Source organism: Bombus bifarius, unplaced genomic scaffold, assembly GCF_011952205.1.
Source record: "Bombus bifarius isolate JDL3187 unplaced genomic scaffold, Bbif_JDL3187 scf7180000008421, whole genome shotgun sequence".
In the NCBI taxonomy this organism is placed as follows: Eukaryota; Metazoa; Arthropoda; class Insecta; order Hymenoptera; family Apidae; genus Bombus; species Bombus bifarius.
This window is the reverse complement of record NW_022884651.1, coordinates 444,571-462,550: the sequence shown is the minus strand read 5'-3', so window position 1 is coordinate 462,550 and position 17,980 is coordinate 444,571. Positions and strand designations below refer to the sequence as shown.

General features: G+C 39.6%; 1 protein-coding gene across 7 annotated transcripts in view; it reads right to left on the bottom strand.

Moving 5' to 3' along the window:
* Nucleotides 1-4,134: 4,134 nt before the first annotated feature.
* Nucleotides 4,135-17,980, bottom strand: part of LOC117212937 (FERM domain-containing protein 5) — a 58,092-nt gene continuing 44,246 nt past the window's right edge. For 2 of the 7 annotated variants that reach the window (XM_033458085.1, XM_033458087.1), the window contains 2 exons: nucleotides 15,203-15,802; nucleotides 4,137-5,428 (listed from right to left, as the gene is read on the bottom strand). In XM_033458085.1, the coding sequence (XP_033313976.1) occupies nucleotides 4,974-5,428; nucleotides 15,203-15,802 (1,055 nt within the window). In that variant the 3' untranslated portion in view covers nucleotides 4,137-4,973. Of the gene's footprint in view, nucleotides 5,429-5,516; nucleotides 5,944-15,202; nucleotides 15,803-17,980 lie in introns of those variants that run through there. The other 5 variants (XM_033458090.1, XM_033458088.1, XM_033458089.1 and 2 more) reach the window with 5 other exon arrangements.

Sequence of the window (17,980 nt, the reverse complement as noted above, 5' to 3'; positions counted from 1 at the left end):
TTGATTCGATCCGATTGAACGCTGGTACTGTACAAACGTACCGAATAAAAGCAACTGTTGCTTTACTTCCTTCTACTAAATTTCATTATGCGAATAAATATTAAACGGGGTCTTCCGTGGTTAAAAATACCAAAAAATCCGCTTGTTGAATTTTCATATTTTTTTCAAGTACAGGTACACTGTTCTTAGGAATATTTCCTGATAGTTTCGACACGACTACTCTGTGTAAAATGAAACAAGTCTCTTTTACATGCAAATGAAATCCCACATTCTGAAGAACGCGTTTTTCCCAAAACGACATTTTCAAAGCCGCTGAACCACGATCGATGGAAATACGAACGTTTCGAAATGAAAATCGGTCGAACGAATCTTCTCTAAAAGGCTTCGACAGATTGATTCGTTAAATTAGGCGAATTGATCGATACATTGACCAAATGTCTTCGAAATTTTCCTGTTAAACGATCCTGTTGTTATTGCAGCGACTGCGGATACCTCAGACTGGCCGAGTAAATTTCCATGATCAAGAAATCCCACGATCAAGCATCGTTAAATATCGTGGATCGCGCTCGCACGATAAATTAATGCGGAAAATACGAAATTACAAGAAAATCTATACACTGGCTGACAGTTGGCTTGGTAACAGGACAGAAACGGCCTAGGAACTTGGGCAGACTTGAGACAAGTTTGCCAAGTGGAATATCAGAAAAATTGAGAATCTCCAGTCTGGCGCTGTTCGAAACGACGACAACGGAAGAACAGAAAAGAGGAGATAAGAAAAACGTTAAAAATAGCACGGTTTTGCAGACAATTTGGAGGAAAAGAATCGCTCGAACCCATTGGCTGACAACTGTTTGAGAAATTCGCACGTCGCTAACACGCGTAGACATACAAAATACCGATAAACGTACCGAAATCGACACGTGGAATACATGCAATTAAGAACGAGATGTAACCGATTCTACCAAATTAGAAATTAGGTTTACAAAGGAGGCGCAAAAAAAAAAGAAGAAGCTCCGCGCAGTTGTGAAACAAATGAATACGTTTGCATGAGAATTTAACAAAATATTCTTCAAATGTATCTTTATTAAATACAAAAACTGTCGTAAGAATAAACGTACTACACGCTTTTCCCGGAACAGTGGCCAACAAATCGCTCTCTTGCTCTCACAACCACAGAAGACCCCTTAATTCAAATGATCGATAAGAACAAACACATGAGAACAAACGTGATTCTTTGTTTCTATCGCGTGTTTCGCTTTGCACGGTAACCGAGCCTCTTTGTTAGCTTTAGCTCTTCGTGTTTCACATATTTCTTAAATCGTCCTTGCAGAAAAGTAATACGACTAGATCAGAAGTAATTCAGCGATAAAGATTCTGAAACAAGATCATCGACTAATCATACGTACTAGCTAATAAAACATACGGTTACAAGGTGATCGGCTGGCAAAGCTACTACGAATGCCAAATGGAAAGTCAGCTAATGATACCGATTGAAAAATATCGTGTTTTAAGGTAGAAAAACGCGAGTTTCAATTTTCATTTCGCTTCGCTACGTTCGTCGATATTTCGTTCGAAGATATTCCTCGTAAAAGCAAATTTTTTACGTTCAGATAGATTACTCTGTATGCTTTCTTCAACGATTCGTCGTGTAATTTCTGCGAGCGATCCAATACGCCATATGGAACTTATAATAGAACAAAGTTTTTCTCGTTACAATAGGATGAATCGTGAGACATTAAGATTAAAACTAGTTTTATCATGTCTGACGACACGAAAATCGACATGAAAATATTTTATATAAAATTTAAAATACCACGCGAGTTGCATAACGAACAGAAACTGTATTCTGTAATAGTATGAACGTTTTCATAGTTTCCTATAAAAATGAATAGCTTTATGCAACTAGACGTTTTATATACAAATCCAATAATTGCGTAATAGCTGCGTATCGAGCTTTGCAAATTAGTTTATATCGGGTTTCATTTCATCGATTAATTTGTTGCATAATCGTTCTAGACAAGTACGATTCGTAATGCTAATTCTTGTTACATATTCAATTTATTAAAAAGTCGCTAAAAATAAAAACGATCGTATCTCTTGTATTATGCTGTATAGCGTTCGCCGTCTTATCGATGTTGTTGCATAATTACACGTTATTACGCTATTCAGCTGGAAATCGATTGAATACTTTTGCATAGTAAAATACATAAACAGGTACTTGTTCTTCTCGATAAATAATCGTTGGTTAAACACGTTTCGACGATATCGTCGAAAACGCAAGAAACGTGTCTGTTCGTGTTTGACGATTCATCCTATTTTACACACACGCTTTTAGTTTTCCTCGTACATGTTCACAGAGTCTCAACGAATAAATCAAAATTAAATATCGATTGGTCGATGCTTGTTTGTTGCATGCTGATACAAAGTTCAGGAAGCATACTCGTTTCCCTTATACGTACTTGCAGGAAAACATCGATAACTAATTGGAATAAAAGTACAAGAAACACCTTTTCCTTTATATGCTATACTACCTGATTGCACCTCGTATTGCCCCATTCTATCTTACAAGATCTATTAAATTACCTTATAAAAGTTTGTTAAATATACTATGACAACTAAAAGTTTACGACAAAAGCAGATCTTACGTTTACGGTATTTAGCCTTGCTTATTCGTTTATCAACGGATAATTTTTATGATTGCGCATGCTGAATATCCTATGTATACTGTACTGTTGCTGTAATTCAAAATTAAGTACTCGTTTAAACGTATATTTGCATGTCACGTTCGGTCATTGCATTTCCTAATAGTAATAAAATCAAACGAGTTATAGAATTTTTAATTTAGCGGATACAAATACGATAGAAATTTAATTTAATATTTCTTTCAACGAAAGATCGTTAACGAAATTTCATATCCGTCAACGAAGATTACAATTAACACATTAAGATTACAATTAAGATTTTCACAAGGTTAAGGTTAAGGTATGGCGCCATTTAGAAAAATAAAGAATAAAGCGATCGAATATTATAGGTTAGAAAATGCAATAATCTTGATACATGGTATGCTTCCACTAGCAAATCAAAACGTACATAATGTGATTTCACTATACGGAAAAAGAGTAAAAAGTATGTTGTGCAGCGTACTAGTTGATGTTTCTGCTCATGATCTCTATTCTATCGCTAATCGTAATTTGAGAACGTACACCCGTGTGTATTATCTACTTTTGTATTTAAATATAAATATGACTTTCTCGATTTGCCACACATTCTATACATTACATATACATGTATAATAGTAATACGTAAAAACTGACTTTCATCTAAAGTTATTAAATAAATTTGATAAACGTACTGTAACAAAGTTCTCTAACAACTTGTCAAATTTACGCGTAACTTAGCAAACACGAGTACTCGCGATGTAAATATTTTGTACAAAACACTTTGTCTTTGTCAGAGTAAATATATATATATATGTATGTTAAGTTACTAAGATTTAAATATACGTACGTAGTAGTGCAAAAAGTAAACAAATAGTAAAACAAAGGTATTTTTATCGCGGACGATGGTGTTTAATAAAAGTGTAGATTCGTATCGATATTTCGCGCTCTCGTGATTCCAAATCTTTTATCGTATTATCGTATCGGTACAGTGGCTCGCCAGAGTATTCGTACTCGCGCTTGTCGGTGCTTTTCTTCAACGTATTGGACGTGTTTCATCGACGCTGTAAACGTGAAACAACTATCGTCGTTGTATTAATGCTTTAAATCACTCTAAACACGTATACAAAAGTTACAACATACGTAATATAGGTGTATACCCATGGAAAAATCAGGTAAATCTGATAAACCGTTAACAAATGATAAACATCTCGCCAATTATTCGTACTATACGCTGACTTTTTAATAAACACAAATTTGCAGCAAATCTATATACAGGGTGGTTGGCAGGGCGAAAATATAGAATAAAAATTTTTTTTTTAATTTTTCCATCGAGACAACGATCTACAGTGAGATCCGTTATAACGAGACGCGATAAAGTGCACGCGTACCGACCGAAAATTCAAAGTCGATTTTCTCGAAAACAAAGCCTCGAACGAAAAATTGTTATTCTACATTTTCGACTTGTTTTTTCGCGTAGAATCACCCCCTTTCCGCTTGTACCACCAGTTACCAACCACACTGTATACTTTCGAGTTGCGCCTCGATACGATGCTAACGAAATTTCCAAATGTTTTATATAACACGCATAGAATTCGTCTATGCCAGATGTAGGAACGCTCTTGCGAGTCACTGTATATCTTCCGATCCTTTCTTGCCAATTCAAACACAGTGGTACGTTGTTGCTGCGTTAATCCTGCTGCGAGCCTCGAATTTTTCTATCGCGATCTTGCTCTTATCTCTAGAGAAATAAGAAGACCGTTAATGTGCTAAGAAAATGCTCGATATAAAATTGAAACGAAAGCTCACACATACCGATAGCAAATCTTCCGTACGTACGTTAAAAAAATACACTAGGTAGAAATTGGCCCATCGATCGAAGGAACGCAGCAGAATTAAAACAACGGCATTCGTTTAAAAGCTTCGAATACCGGCCAATGCTAACCGAACCTTCACCTTCACAGGCCAAATCGATTAACTGGAGGCGCGAAATTTGTGAAATTTTAACGTTACAGAGCTCGTGTCTCGTACTCGTACAATTTCATTCGATCTTCTGTACTTTCTGTTTCGCGGAGTTAATCGATTTGGCGAATAAATGGCTCGTATCTGCGCGGATTCGGAAATAGGAAAATCAAGGGGATATAAAAAGAAAAGTACGAGTGGTTCCGCCGTGTGTGAATCACGAAAGAGGAAACGACGGATGAAGAAGAAACGATACCCTTGCTCCTCGGTCTCGGCAACGTCTTCTCGACTTGGCACTGAAGGAAGTTACTTAGCGACAAAGGGCGACCTCAGCCTGGTCATCGTCGGGTCGCATCAAAATAGGCCGAGCTTTGTCCTCAAGAACTCCTTAATAGGGACATAGTATTGGTTCTTTAAGGCCACCATTTCTGGTGTCTTGCGCAAGTTATTGAAAAGCGTCGTATCCGTCTCGAATACCATGACGATCACGATAAACAAGACGATGATCGTCAGCATAAAAGCTGGAATGAAAAGCCTCGTGACTCGAACACTCTTGTGCCTCAGTTTCGCAGCATTTGAACGTCGACCGGATTGCCGCTGATGCTGCAACTGTTGGTGCTGCTGTTGTTGTTGTTGCTGCTGCTGCTGGAGACAAACTTTCGAGTTTTGAAGTTTCTGCATTTGTGGCACCGGGGTCACCGAGCGACTGTGCGGTTTGCCCGATGCATCCAATAGTTGACTTTCCGACGACGAATGATCGAAAGAATCTCTAAAGTAATAGTCGTTAATTACACCTTCGTGCTGACCGGCTGAAACAGAAATTCCCCGAAACTTTTAGCGATAGTCGCAAGACGCGATCGTTATTCGTGAATGTTATTACGTATGAAGATAAACGGATTTATCGATCAATTTTTCTTTCATTTCGATAACTGATTTAATACAAGGTAATTAGGTACGAAAGGGGCCTCAACTCCAATTTTGTTGAATTCCCGACGTGTCGTAGACAGATGGTCCTGATTAACGCGCGCTTTGTTCCACGCGTAGAACGATCGTGCTTCAGAAATTATAACGAAAAGAAAACTGTACTTGTCAGATATTACGTTTACTCCAATACGTGGTTAAAAATGAAATTGCGTATGCATTTGTACAGGATTGCGATCCTAATAGTGGTAAACACGATCCTAAACTCCCGTGGTGACGATAGGTGTCACGATTACGCGGCGGAACCTGTGTTTCTCCCATTCGCTACCATCAGCCTGCTACCAACAGCCTTGTCGCGGAGTAGTCAAAACAATGGGGACACAAGGACGTAATTTTGTGTGTCCTAAAACAAAGGTAGAATTATATGTATATACGTGTGTAACCACAAGTAGAGCCGTTTGTGAATAAATAATATATATATGTCGGAGATGAGGGGACATCGGGGCCTTTCTTTTGGGATTTTTGGCAAGATCCCCGATACTTTAGTCTAGACCATTTATTATAGCTGTACTTAAATGATAAAACTTAGAAATAGTCGTTACGATTCAATTCTATTATATTTGCCCGAGATTTGTGACAGTGGCCTTGGGCTCGAGGTGACGCAACTGGTCGCCGAACATTCCACGGTCACGGGATGAACGTTTTTACCTGACAGAGAAGTGCCAATATTGTGGGACACACGTTGTATTAACGATCAAACCCCGGGAAGGAGCAATGTCAGCTCTACGCGGGTCTGCCTAGCAACGGCGGCTGGAATTTTGTTGGTATCCCCGGCCAATATGCAACGAACGAACGTGATCGTAAGGAGAAGAAAGTTTCCATCGGTCTTTTATTCTTGCGATCACCTTGCAGAGTTTTCACGTCGTCTTTACGTGCGGTATTATACAGAGCGTCACAGCGAACGTTACTTTGTGCTTCGAAATATATTCTACGTTTAACAAAGAATTACCCCGTTGACCGTGGATTCGTTATTGAGCCTAAGAACATTGTCATTAACATCTCGAGTGTCTAATCACCACGGTTATTTGTCAAACTTTGCAAAAATCATATTTATACCAGTAAATACAATCTCTATTGTACAACAACGATGGCTAGTCCGAAGGAAGATTCGTTACACGCTCCTAAACCTAACGCTAACCCGACATATATGTCGGAGATGAAGGGACATCGGAACTTCCCGTCTGGAATGTTGAGAAAAAACCCAATACCCTGGTCCAGACTTTTACTGTAGCTACACTTAAGTAATAAAAATAAGAAATAGTTTTAATGTTCCAATCTAGCTTTATGACGATGGGCTTGGGCCCCAAGTGACATAGAACGTAGCCACTGTCACGGGAGGGACGTGTACCTGACAGAGGTATGGAATGATTATATGGCTCTCCTTAAAAACAAAGACTGACCCGAGAGGTAGGGAGAGGAATATATAAGGGCAGTTGTACTTGAATTTCTTTGGAGTTTATGCAGATAAGTTTTACTTGTATGTGGAGTAATTCGTGGATCACATCGCATTCGTCATCCCGTGGACCGTGGATTCGTTATCGAACCTAAGGCCATTGTCACTAGCGTCGCGCAAGCCAAATCGCCGTGATTGATAGTCAAGTCTGTGGTATCTATACTTGTGTTAATAAACCGTACCTTTGTTATACCATAACGATGGCCAATTCCAATGAAGATTCATCAAACGCCCACGACCCTATCCCCAACGTTAATCCGACATATGTATCTGTCGGGTTTACATTAGGATTAGGGTTAGGGGCGCGAAACGAATCTTCGTTTAGATTACACGTTGTCGTTATGCAATAGGGGAAACATTGACTAGTGCAAATACGATTATTATAGAACTGGACAAGTAACCGTGGTAATTAGATACTCGAGAGACTAATGACAATGATCCTAGGTTCAGTAACGAATCCGCGGTCGACGGGATGATAGATGAACGTGCTCATAAAATCTAAGTTGGACGCGTAATATTCACTGGTCGTAAAGGGTTACTCTTTTCGTCGATGAGATCGCAAGAAAGAGTTTCCGCCCCGATGATGCCACAGAGGAAAACTATGATGGGGTGTGTCTAAGGACACGAGATCATCGGATTCGTCGAGGATAGCCTTCGTTCAGAAAGTAAGGGAAATTGGCGTTGCTGCTAATTGGTCAATCTCCATATCGGTGGTTAGAAAAAGATGCTAGCCGCCCTCGAGGGAAAGTTGCTAGTGGGAGACGTCGTTCGTTGAAAAATAGGTCTCCTCTATCTTCTCGTAGTTGGAACAAAGACTGTTTGTTTGAAGGACTTTAGTCAGCTAAATCTTAAGATTTGTAACGGGCCCTCTGGCTAGCTGAACATGTACCACGGAGACGCATCGACATCTTACTCGAAGAATAGGGTCTGCGTGTGGCGAGCCACGGGACAGAAACCGTTGGAATGTTTACTGTCGCGTGCCGCCACAAATATTTCTTTTAAGAAGAGCTATAGAATTACTCCATACCTTCGTTAGACAAAGCGTTCATCCCTTGACCGCGGCTACGTTAGGTGACAGACTGTCGCCTCGAGTCAAAGCTCACTATCACTAATCTCGAACAATTACAATCGGATTGAATAACTATAATTGTTTAATTACAGCTATCGTAGACTCTAGATTACAATGTTATCCAAAATTCCAGAGGCTCCGGAGTTCTTTCATCTCCGACATATCTATTTATAAAGTATCATGAAAATTATAAAAAGACTTTGCTCCGTTCCTTTCACCACGTGCTACTCGAAACTGTTTTGACTACTCCACGTCAGCGTCCCGTGTGCTCTTAATTCGGTCGCCGTAAGCCTGCCAGCGATCAATTGTCCGCAGCAATAAACCTACATAAGTAAGAATCCTCCCTTACTTCCCTCTGCTAATACTGTCAGTCGGTTAAAGCTGTTGCCAAACTGCTATAGTCGGTGAAATCTGGTATCGGTAATTTTCGGGCGTAAATGGGCTGTGTATCGAATACCAGCTACTAATTACTTTGTCACTTGTTTAGGTTTGTCACGCGTGAAACTATTACAATTTGTCCTCTACCTTGTAGCAGCAACTATTGTAAGCAGTAAGCGGTAACGCATCGAATACGTTACAATACCTAGAACGTGCTTATATCTAGTTAGTAAATTACTAAAAAAATGAAGATTTACCGATTTCGAACTACTATGTGAAATTCGACTAGTCGGAGAGGAGTGGATGCTAAAGAAATTTCTGGCGGTAATCATAAATTTCAAGTATCGAGGGAAGCGAATGTTTGCCACCTTTGAGTCGAAGGTAATTGCAGGTATTCTTGATTTTCGTCTAATTTCGGCTTCAAGAATCAGCCTTTAAATTTCTTGACATCTGACGCCGAACAGCCTACATTGGTAGATCACATGATACGACGATACGAAGCGTGATTACATCGATATCGTGTGAAGATGCGAGTACGAGTAGTCTGAGAAAGTGTGAGAACAGAAGGAACGTATGATTGTACGGAAAATGTATATGTCAGCAGTTTCTGATGTCAAGTAGGCAAAACGTATCTATAAATGCAGATGAAAAGCCTTGACTAATTGCCTGCGAGTCCTTTCCACCGATCTCAGATTTCACTTCTTTTGATCGCACTTTCGAATGGCTTGTCTTTTACGATATTGCAATTTAGTATAACGTTTCTTATAACGTCCACCCTTTCCAAAGCGCGGCTGGGACGATTCTTAGAATCTTAAGGTGGCCTTTACGGCTGCTGCTGTAAATTTCTTCCAGATCTCGACGATTGATTGATTCGTCGCTTATTAATCAATTATCCTTCGCCCGATGTATCGCGTTTGTCCGTACATTGATAGCGAAACACTCGTCTTCTACGTCTCGAGAGACGCGCCAAAGCTTTTTCATTCGAGTTGTTAAGTGCCTTCGAGTAACATAAGGCGTGTCAATTGTCGTAGGGAAGAAGATTGTGACGTTCGAAGACCTGAAACATCCCACGCGACGTTATCCGATAAAAATCACAGATCAAACTCTATAATCTGCCTACTCGTTAAAATCCATGTGGCGGATGAAAAGAGAGTTTTGCGTTTCGTCCCGGGACTACCGGTGGACTCGTCAGTAATGCTATGCCCGGTAGTCCCTGCCTTGGACGTAGAGGGAGTCTCGCTAGGTGAGGTATTTATATCATTCGTCCGTATATTCGACCGCTAGCGAGATAGACAAACTCGTTGTCGTCGTAGCCCTCTGGTGTTGGCGGTTGGTACCCGCGGATCGCCCGGGACGTGTTGCGCCGCGTTGATGCCTCGACCTGTCGGCGTTCTATTGATACCGATCCGCTACATCCATAGCACTGCATCGAAAACCGCCTCGTGAAACTTTCGAGTAAAAAGGGTCGATGTTTCGTCCGATCCCTTGTCTGCACGAACAATTGATAAATAATAGGACGTGCAAACGATGTTTGTAAAAATGGACTGTTATGGGTTTTAACGAGTAGGCGGATATAACGTTTGATCGGCTTAGATATGACAACATCAGACTATATACTGGTAGAGGAATGCAAATTAATAGAAATGAAAGAAAAGAGCAGCGAGGTATGAAGAGAAAGCCCTAGAATCAAAAAAGGAATTAGTAAAGGAATGCATAAAGGAAAGAGAGAGAGAGAGAATGGGGGAATGGTCAGGAAGGGAAAAGAGCAAGAGAGAGAAAGAAGGGACTAGAAGAGGTGAGAAAAGGAGGGACCCAGATAGAAACAGGAGAGGAGCAAGAAACGATGACAGCTGACCAAATTATAGAAGAAAGAAGAAAGAGAGAAACAGAAAAGAGGGGGAAAAGGATAAGGGAATCCAAGAACAACATACGCTACAGAAACACAGCCAAAGAGAAATGACCAAAGTACTTGGAAGGGAGGATTAAGTGGAAGGACAGAAGAATACTGGCAAGATTCAGATGCGGAAACGAGACCAAAGCAAGGGAATACTGGAAAGAAGAGGGGGAAGAAAGATGCAGACTATGCAGAAGGAAAGAAGAAGACCTAAGACGTGTAATAGAAGAATGTGAAATAACTGGAGGACCAAAGGACATAGGAAAAACGCTGAACGAGACTGGAGAAGGTTTAGCAGAACTGAAAGCAATAATAGAGAAGAGAAGGGCAAACGACAAGGAGGAGGCACAGCAAGGAGGCTAAGGATCAAAGTGGCAATAGTTTTTAGTCATTAATTGATAATTTATAGTTCCTAATTTTTAGATTTTAGCGGTAGAATAAGCAAGGTAGTGCAATAGAATAGAGTGGAAAAGAGGGGAGGTAGACATGTAAGAAGGGAATTGGATGTAAGAGATGTAAAACCGAAAATTCGTGCAAAGCCGAAAGGCACGGACTAAACAATAATAAGTAAATAAATATAACGTTTGATCTACGATTTTTATTAGAAAACGTCGCGTGGGATGGTTCGAGTGTTCGAATGTCATAATCTTTTTCTTTACCACTTGTACGAAGTAAGCTGCTGCCTATGTATCGTTATCGATTTCAGGATCCCTGTGCACCCCGTTGCGTAGGCTGACCTACTTTCGTTCGTGTAAGGATGTTTGCTCGCGCACAGGGGCATTTCGGCTAATTTTTAATCGTCAATAATTAAAAAACAAAGCCGAATATGCAATTTTTCATCTTGAGTTTCATCTTATTTTCACTTCAAGAATCACCGTTTAAATTTGTTCACACACAGCTTGTATACACCTGTATACCTGTTTCGTTCAAATAAAGTGTATATTTGTCTTTTGATCTCTAGCGATACATAATCATGTTCGAAAAGGGAGAAAGATATACAACAAGTATTTGTCGGCGTTCGATCTGGAATAAATAAAAATTTCCATTTTCGTTATCAAACTAGAGATGCTTCGATATAGTCGCTAAGGACACGCGGCAAAGACGGACTTGATCGCGAATCATAGAATTGCAAGATCGTCGACTCTCTGAACGCTGAGCGTTGCTAATTTAGGTTTTGCCGACAATCTGTTAATATCGGTTGTTCAGTTGCAAAGTGTTTTAAATACCGTCGTATCGTGGCGACTTAAGTATCTTAGAAACTGAAATATTAAAAACGTTGTAACAGTTATGCATATTTTTTGTTGACAATTCTAGAAAAATACGAAGCTCGAAGAAACACGATATTTAAAAAATTGGCGCTACGATAATAATATAAGAATTAGAAAAGAAAAAAGGTATAACAAAACTAGAGCTGAGAGAGCAAAGAGTTCATTATTGTGGATGATAAGGTTAGTAATGCAATAATTAGTTAAGCACAATTGATCGTATAATGTTTTAAAATACGTTATTTAGAATACGTTCCTCTAGATGAAATCTCTAAAATCTACACGTGCAGTGCAGTGTAAGAACTGGTCATAAAAAGGACCATGCCTTTTTACTTTTTACGTACAAAGACTCATGCCAATTTTATGCTCAATTCGATGCAATAAAAAGAAGAACAAAAGAAAAGAACGAGTACTGTCTAGTTTGATGTAATCATGTATATACAGTGGCTCACAAAAGTAATCGAACACTTATTACTACACAACATCTTCACAAACGTATCGTGCGCATTATACAAAACTGTAACGAGAGGCAACTTTCGTAATGACGATCAAACATGAAAACAATTCGAAAATGTACCTACGAGTTACAAGACACTTATTGCAAACGTACGCTGGGCGAAAAATTAGTACACAGCGGTAGCGCGGTAATCTTAAGCACGCTAAATGATGTAATTTATTAATACTGCGATTAATCGACCGTAGAGAAATTTTGGTGACATTTGCGAAACGTATGTTTGCATAAATACTACGCAACGTCCGGGTGACTCGTCAAAAATTAAAATAAATTAAATCGTGTTATTTCTCGCGGAATTCTTCAAAATGGTCAATACGATAAACTGATATAGGCGAGATGCCGACAAACGGGTGAAACGTGAACTCTCGCATCTGAAGAATACTTAGCGACTGAAATAAAAAGCAGTCGCAGCGCGCGTAACAATCCGCGCTTAGATACAAATGGGTTAGCTAGTTGGCAATCTGATAATGTCGCCTACGACAGAGGAAGACACGAAGAGAAGAATACGAAACGCTGTCAAGACCACGAGTGCAACAATGCTGTCAAATACGAAATACAGCTGTTGAGATATGTATAATTTTCTGTGCTGGACTAGGTTAAATGCGTAGTAGAGATACTTGTATGTGAATATCAGTGTGTGGAAGTATGTGTGTCCGAAGCGTCTCGAAAACAGATGAATGTAAACTCTTCGGTCGGTTAAGGTCCGTCGAAGAGTCGGTTAAGAGTCGTCAAAGAGTCGGTTTACAGTCGGATATAGAAGAAAATGCTGAGACGCGTGCAAGTGTATATCGATGAATATATAAGGAATCGTCCATGAAATAAATATATCATTGTTTTAATATTAATCCTCGGTATAAATTTAATGTTCCTATAACATTATTTCGGCCTTAAAGATCCACAATTCTCAACAACAGCCAAAAGCTTCCTACTAGCAACTTTCTATCGAGGGCGGCTAAGAAGACCCTTCCTAGTTCACCAACCTTCGTTTATCCAATCAGAAGCAATGTATACTGCCCTCACTTTCCTGACCAAAAATGTCATGAACAAATCCGATAGTCCCGTGTCCTTAGAACATTCCCAATAGAATCTGGTATACCTCAAGGTAGTGTCCTCGGACCCCTGCTGTTCTCCATCTACACTGCCGACTTACCTATATCAAACGAGATAACAATAGCAACATTTGCTGACGACACAGCGCTATTAGCTACCCACGCAGACCCGGTAATTGCCTCATCCACTCTCCAGCGATGTCTCGACTCTATGGAAAAGTGGTTTCATAAATGGGGCATCAAAATTAACGAAAAAAAATCCTCACATGTAACCTTCACGCTCCGAAAACAAACCTACCCCCAGGTCACCATCAATACTACAATTCCTAGCAGGGACTCAGTCAGATATCTGGACAGGACCCTGGACAGGAGACTAACATGGAAAAAACACATCTCAGATAAAACGAAGCAACTAAAGGACAAACTAAAAAAATTCTATTGGCTCACGGGCCGACGCTCCAAACTAAACATACAGAATAAAATTACCCTCTACAAGACCGCAATAAAACCTGTCTGGACCTACGGAATCCAATTATGGGGAACAGCAAGTAACTCCAACATTGAAATACTTCAGCGCTTCCAATCGAAAGCGTTAAGATCCTTAATTGATGCACCTTGGTATGTTACCAACGAGATAATACATCGCGACCTCAAGATACCCACAGTCAAAGAGGAAATAACAAAATATAGCGACAGATATAGCAAAAGAGTCAACAAACACCGAAACCCCCTAATCACTGGACTACTTGATACGTCGGACCAGATTCGCAGGCTGAAGAGGCACTACCCGCTAGACCTAAACGCTAGATTCAATTAGTTATCTAAATTAAGTAATATTCACTTATTTATAACACTTACTTATAAATTATTCTTATCTATAATAAGTATTAACTTATTATAAATAATCAGCCATGCCACTGCGCCACGCCAGAAAAATTACTGAAAATTCTCAACGCGAGAATTGATTGTAATTTTAATAAATAAATAAATAAAAAAAAAACGTTTATTGTCTACCACGTGTTAGCATGGAAAGTTGGTTTCCTTCGCATCTGGTATGTTCCGTTAGCAACTGTTTCGCGAGGGCGGCTAAAACCCTTTCTGGTCCACAAACCGTCTTATTATCCAATCGGAGACGGTGTCTACTGCCCTCACTTCCTTAACCGAAATTGTTATCAACAAATCCGATAGTCCCGTGTCCTTAGACACACCCACCCCTTGCTTTCCTCAGACACAGTATCGTCAGTAAGACTCACTTGTTCAGTATCCTTAGAATAGTCAACATATCTTTACCGGTCTCTACCCTTGTAACAGTCGCAGTGTAACTAAGTCTTACATAAGGTGGTTGGAGTGAATTGTGATTTGTGTTAATTCAGTGTGTATTACATTGTGATTGTTGAATTCGTAATAAAGTTTAATTAAAAGAAAATTAATAGTTGTGTTACGACTCAGCTATTTTATTTCATCAACCAACCCTTAAGTTTACGTGACATCGGCTTCGGGGTTTTCAGCCAGGGTGCGGATCTGGACCAGCTCAAATTGTATTCTTACTTATAATTACACCTCTATTTAAATATTATTTTCTACCTTACAATTTATCCACGAGTTTCTCTGTTTACACATCGAATAACCTCGACATAAATGAACAGAAATTACCGTGACATGGCATTTCTCGAAATGTCAACAGTCGTCTGAGAAAAATCTCTCGATCCTCGCGAATACCCAACCCTCTGTGGTAGCGTTGAAACAGCGAAAACGAGTGGACGATTGCTATAGTTTGCGAGAAAGCGGCTTGTAACGCTGTATACAGGCTGTACAGGCTATACAGGATACAGTTGCCAAGAACGTTCGAATACTTTCGTGAACCATCGTGAGTAATATTTAGTGGAGGAGCATCGAATAAAATAGGTAGTAGAAAAAAAGGATCGTCTGGCGCGTGTGTTGTTAATTAGTGAATGAAAGAGAAACGATCGCCTAATTTACCTGTCCTTTGCCGTCGTTTCGTGGCTTCGACTCCGTTTCTAACGTCTTCGACGTCACTTGTCGCCGATGCAATGTAACCGTTTGCCGTTTTCGTGGTGGAAGCGATGCCGCGACATTCAACCTCATTCTCCTGACGAACGAGCATGCTTACCTGCTCGTTAGACCTGCGCAAGATCGTCTTACCGCTGTTAGAATCGAATGGACCGTCTATCACCGTCGTGATGATCGTTCCCGAATCGGCTGCCGGGAACACGTACGTCTCGTTCGCGATTTCTTTACCAGCTTTCAGCGATTCTGCCGCCACTTTCGAACTCTTTATGATCAAAGCGGTCGACCTGACCACCTTCGGACTCTTTTCGAGGGCGTTTATACGTTGCCTGACGACGTTATCGATGTTACGGCCGACTAACTCCTCCGAACCTATCACTATCTTTTGACTGTACAATGGCTGAGGTCGGTTCGCCGTGCTCTTGGGATATTTCATTCTAACTTTCGCACGATTTGTGGTGGTGTTGAAAGTGATGGTGGTGGTAGTGGTGGTGGTGGTAGTGGTGGTGGTGTTGTGGGTGGCTCTCACATGCGTATCATTTTCGTCTACTGCTAAACGAACAGAAAGAAAAAGAAAAGACAAATGAACGATCTAAGAAGCCAAAGAAGCGCCGATTCTATGTCGTTCTTTCTTTTTCTCTTCCCTTTCTCAAATAACGTGTTTACGACCGGCAACGTTTTCTATTTAATTGCCAATTATTCGATATCGATGCATTTCCATCATTTCCATCCGAATTACGATCAATTTCTTCTTAAAATTACGAACCAAAGAGATACCACGCCAAAGTAAACTATCGGCTTTTAGGGAATTTCACGTTTTTATCTTTTTCGCGTGTCACAAAGTATTTTTAAGCTGGAAACATTATGATTCCTTTAATTCGATCGTACCGCTCGATCGAATAGAATTACTTTACTTACGCGATATTCTTTAAATAATTTCCGTTCGAAACGTGTTCGAAATATCGTCGACCGTTTGAATCAACGATTAGATATAAATAATGAATTTCTTGAAATTCAAAGCCACGGCGAAAAGATAGCAAACAAGTAAACGTAACGGATATGCAAGCGTCTATCGCAAAGTACATCGAATATTCTGTGAGGATACGTTTCGTATAATACGGGGTGGTTGGTAATTGGCGGCACAAGCGGAAAGGGGGTGATTCTACGCGAAAAAAGAAGTCGAAAATATAGAATAAACATTTTTCGTTCGAGGCTTTGTTTTCGAGAAAATCCACTTTGAATTTTGGCTCGGTACGCGTGCACTTTATCGCGTCTCGTTATAACGGATCTCACTGTAGATCGTTGTCTCGATGGAAAAATTAAAAAAAAATTTTTATTCTATATTTTCGACTTCTTTTTTCGCGTAGAATCACCCCCTTTCCGCTTGTACCACCAGATACCAACCACCTTGTATATACTTACGATCATATGTATCGTATCCTTGGATCGTTAGTGAAACGTTAGAACTTTCAAGTGTTCCATTACCATTTCGTTTGGAGACAAAGCTTCGATCAAAGCGAGACAAATTCTCGACTGCGATACATTAGTTTCGAAATAACCGATCGTAAAATAAGTTTCTATAAATGCGGAACGAGGAACGTTCGTGAAACTTTGGGTCATTTAGATTGCTTTTCCCCGTACCTTTTACGATTCGTTGCCCATTTCCCTATTAAGCTTTTCCTCCTAATTTCTTAAAACTCCAACAGTAACTTCAGCTTCCGTTGCTTTAGACTGAACTCTTAGAAACATCGTATTACTTATCGAATTATCTAATATTATCCAGTGGATTGCTGAGACTCTTTCGATAAGGACGAATTATAACGACGTACGTAGATATATCCAGTTACATAGAAACTCTGATAACCATACATTTTCAATCTATCCATCCACTTTCTAAATCGGTTACAACGACGTTTTTATGTAAAAATCGTTGGCACAATCTTTGGTAAGAATTTCGCGAAGACCAGATCGAAAATATAACGTTACATTAATATTCGAACATAGCACTATCTCTGTATTGCCTTGTGTAAAAGGAGATGATTTAAATATCGCGTTGCTTATTCTACGACAATACGAACTACGTGTAGCTCGAAAGTAGATAAACAATTTCTTCTTCGTAATCTTTATATTATTTCTTTTTTTTTTTAATCTATATAAAATTCTTTATATCTTTTAACAATATCCGTAATATCTGTCTAATCGATAGTAAGAATCGTGTTATTTCAGGACAATTTTTCCCTCCTCTTGGCGATAAACTGCAAGCTGTCTTTTATCATTAAATTAACATTCCTTCCTCCAAGTTTATCGATGTGTCGTGAAAATATCGGTGCTGATTAATTATGCTATAAAATAAATCTATTTCGCTATAGATTATAGAACGCCACGGCCGTGAAAATAAGATACTTTTCGTTAAAAGAAAACCTATCGTACGATTAAAAGTTATCGTTAGGAAGAAACTGCTTTGGTACTTTCAAGCTACCACGTATGGCTTGTATTTTAAATAAAACAAGCAACGCGACACGTAAATCGCCTCCTGTTATAAAAAGCAACAAATACAAATAAATGGTGCTGTGTATAATGGTGCGAATATCGACGCGAGTAACCGCATATCGTAATTTCCGTTACCAAAAATATTAAAAAGTCCGTTCGGTTATCTAACGTGTACGCGATATTTAAATATTGTTCATATTGTAAGCAAGCGACAGGGTCGACACGCTTAAGAAATTCATT